The following is a 2,754-nucleotide window of genomic DNA, read 5'->3' as shown; positions in this document are numbered from 1 at the left end:
ACACTAATGATGTTAGCTAACAGTAATGATAGCTGATGAATTAAAAAAAAAAAATCACAAGAAAGATTCATAATGTTTTACAAAAGTTTATGAATTTGTGTGAGGCTGCATTCAAAGCCATCATGCGCCTCATGCGACCCTCTGCATTGGTCTATGCAGATGATGAATTATAAGTCTATGAATTATTCACTGCTCTGTTCCTAGCACCTATCTCAGCACCTTGCACATAATAGATGCTTAGTAACTGTTTGTTAAATGAATAAATGCATGTCTCCTTTTCACTCTGTCTACTGCTGACAGCCTCACATTGTTGTAGAGTTTATGTCCATGCATTGGTAATCTTTATTCTGTGAACTTTTTCCTGGAAGAGTAGAGCAAGAGAAGAGAAAAAAAAAATTCCGTCTTCACATCCAATGGCCTTTGAGGAGCTGGGAAGAGAGCAATTCACACTTGATTATCTTACATCAGATAAATTAGCAGCCCCTGAATTGTTGGGCAGTCTGGCAGTGGAGCTCTCCCCGGCCTGATAGCCACTCCAGAGGCCATGCTTCGTTTCTTGCCAGATTTGGCTTTCAGCTTCCTGTTAACTCTGGCTTTGGGCCAGGCAGTCCAGTTTCAAGAATATGTCTTTCTCCAATTTATGGGCTTAGATAAGGCACCTTCACCTCAGAAGTTCCAACCTGTGCCTTATATCTTGAAGAAAATTTTCCAGGATCGCGAGGCAGCAGCGACCACTGGGGTCTCCCGAGACTTATGCTACGTAAAGGAGCTGGGCGTCCGTGGGAATGTACTTCGCTTTCTCCCAGACCAAGGTAAGAAAATGGGAGTGTGATCCAGAGAAACGTCTGGAACTGGGTGGTGTGAAGAAAGGACAATAGGAAATGACAATTACTAATGTGGCTTTGTGCTGGTATTTTTCATATTTTATCTCATTTAATTCCAGCCCACGATCCTGAGAGGAAGTTAGATATTCTTATCAAGTTTCTAACAGTAAGGAAATGAGGCTCAGACAGTAGGTAACCTGTAATCTATTCAAGATCATACAGCTAGTGTGTGAGAACAAAGTCAGAATCTGAAATAGATTTTTGTTTTTTGAATCAACTGCTTTGTGCTTCAGTTGCGATGAAAGAGGTGAAGGAGGAATCGGAGCTCAGTTTCCCACTCTTCAGCCCATATATACACATCCTGCCGTCTTCTGTGTGGCAAGCAGGGTATGAAAATTTTGAGGTTGGTTTGCCCAGGACTCCTGCTTCCCTTATTTGCACCTCCTGGCTACTCTTGTTGGGTGGCAAAGGTTATTCTAGATTTGTGAATAGAGAGTAATAACATATACAGTTGTCATATCCTTTTTTAAAAGGATCCCAGTGAGTGGCATCCAATACTTTCCCAAACTGACCACCCACCAGATAACTTAGGTCTTCCATTAACAGTAGATCCTCCAACTCCGCTCCTGCCCCTTGTTCTCCCCACCCAATTCTTATTCAAAGTCTGAAATGGGTGTTGAGAATCTGCATGTCTATACAGCCTCCCAGGTGTTTCAGATGCAGAATTTAGAGCCTTGGTTAGTTTTACAGCAACTGGAGAGGAGATTTGAATATTTATTTGTCCAAGAAGCACTTATTGGATACCTATGGTGAGCCAGAAACTGTGTATGGCCTTGAGAATACAAAATAAAGTTTGCTTTTTTTTGAGAGTCTCACTCTGTCTCCCAGGCTGGAGTAGAGTGGCACGATCTCAGCTCACTGCAACCTCCGCTTCCTGGGTTCAAACGATTCTTCTGCCTCAGCTTCCCAAGTAGCTGGGATTACAGACGTGTGCCACCACGCCCAGCTAATTTTTTAGTAGAGACAGGGTTTTACTATAAGTTGGCCAAGCTGGTCTCGAACTCCTGACTTCAGGTGATCTGCCTGCCTCAGCCTCCCAAAGTGCTGGGATTACAGGCCTGAGCCATCGCACCCAGCCCAGAATTACCTTTTAAAAATGCATATTGAGTCATACTGCTCCTCCACGTAAAATTGTCGTCTGCAGAATTCTGCAGGAGTTGACCCACCGTGCCCTGCCTGTTCTGACCCTGCTGCTTACTTCCCCAGTCTCACCTTTTACAACTTCTGCTTGCACAGTCAACTCTAAGCTCAGAGTAGTCTATTCCTCCTAGAGCATGCATTCTTGGCTCATCTTCAAACGTGCTATATCCAGGCTACCTGAAGTACTCCCTCAGAATTTGCCTGGTCAAGTACTTCAGGCTTTTCTTCTTCCTCTTCCTCTCTCTTTTTTTGTTCCTCGAGACAGGTCTTGCTGTGTCACCCAGGCTGGAGTGCAGTGGCACAATGTCAGCTCACTGCAGCCTCCACCTCCTGGGCTCAAGTGATCTTCCCACCTCAGCCTACCGAGTAGAGTAGTTGGGACTACAGGCTACAGGTGCGCACAACCACACCAGGCTGATTTTTGTATTTTTTTATAGCGATGAGGTCTCGCCATGAGGCTGGTCTCTAACTTCTGAGCTCAGGCAATGGCCTGCCTTGACCTCCCAAAGTGCTGGGATTACAGGCATGAGCCACCTTGCCCAGCCAAATTTTGTTACGTTTTGAATGACGCTTGAGAATGAAGAGGCATGGCCGGGCGCAGTGGCGCACGCCTGTAATCCCAGCACTCTGGGAGGCCGAGGCGGGCGGATCACAAGGTCAGGAGATCGAGACCATCCTGGCTAACGCGGTGAAACCCCGTCTCTATAAAAATACAAAAAATTAGCTGGGT

At 45.5% G+C, this 2,754-nt stretch overlaps 1 protein-coding gene across 1 annotated transcript in view; it reads left to right on the top strand.

Moving 5' to 3' along the window:
• The first annotated feature begins 479 nt into the window (after positions 1 to 479).
• GDF3 (growth differentiation factor 3) overlaps positions 480 to 2,754 on the top strand; it is a 5,618-nt gene continuing 3,343 nt past the window's right edge. Inside the window, exon 1 of the mRNA XM_011952607.1 lies at positions 480 to 812. Coding sequence (XP_011807997.1) covers positions 545 to 812 — 268 coding nt within the window. The 5' untranslated portion in view covers positions 480 to 544. The remainder of the gene's footprint in view (positions 813 to 2,754) is intronic.

Source organism: Colobus angolensis, unplaced genomic scaffold (genome assembly GCF_000951035.1).
Source record: "Colobus angolensis palliatus isolate OR3802 unplaced genomic scaffold, Cang.pa_1.0 Scaffold11, whole genome shotgun sequence".
NCBI lineage: Eukaryota > Metazoa > Chordata > Mammalia > Primates > Cercopithecidae > Colobus > Colobus angolensis.
This window is presented reverse-complemented; position numbering and strand designations above follow the sequence as displayed.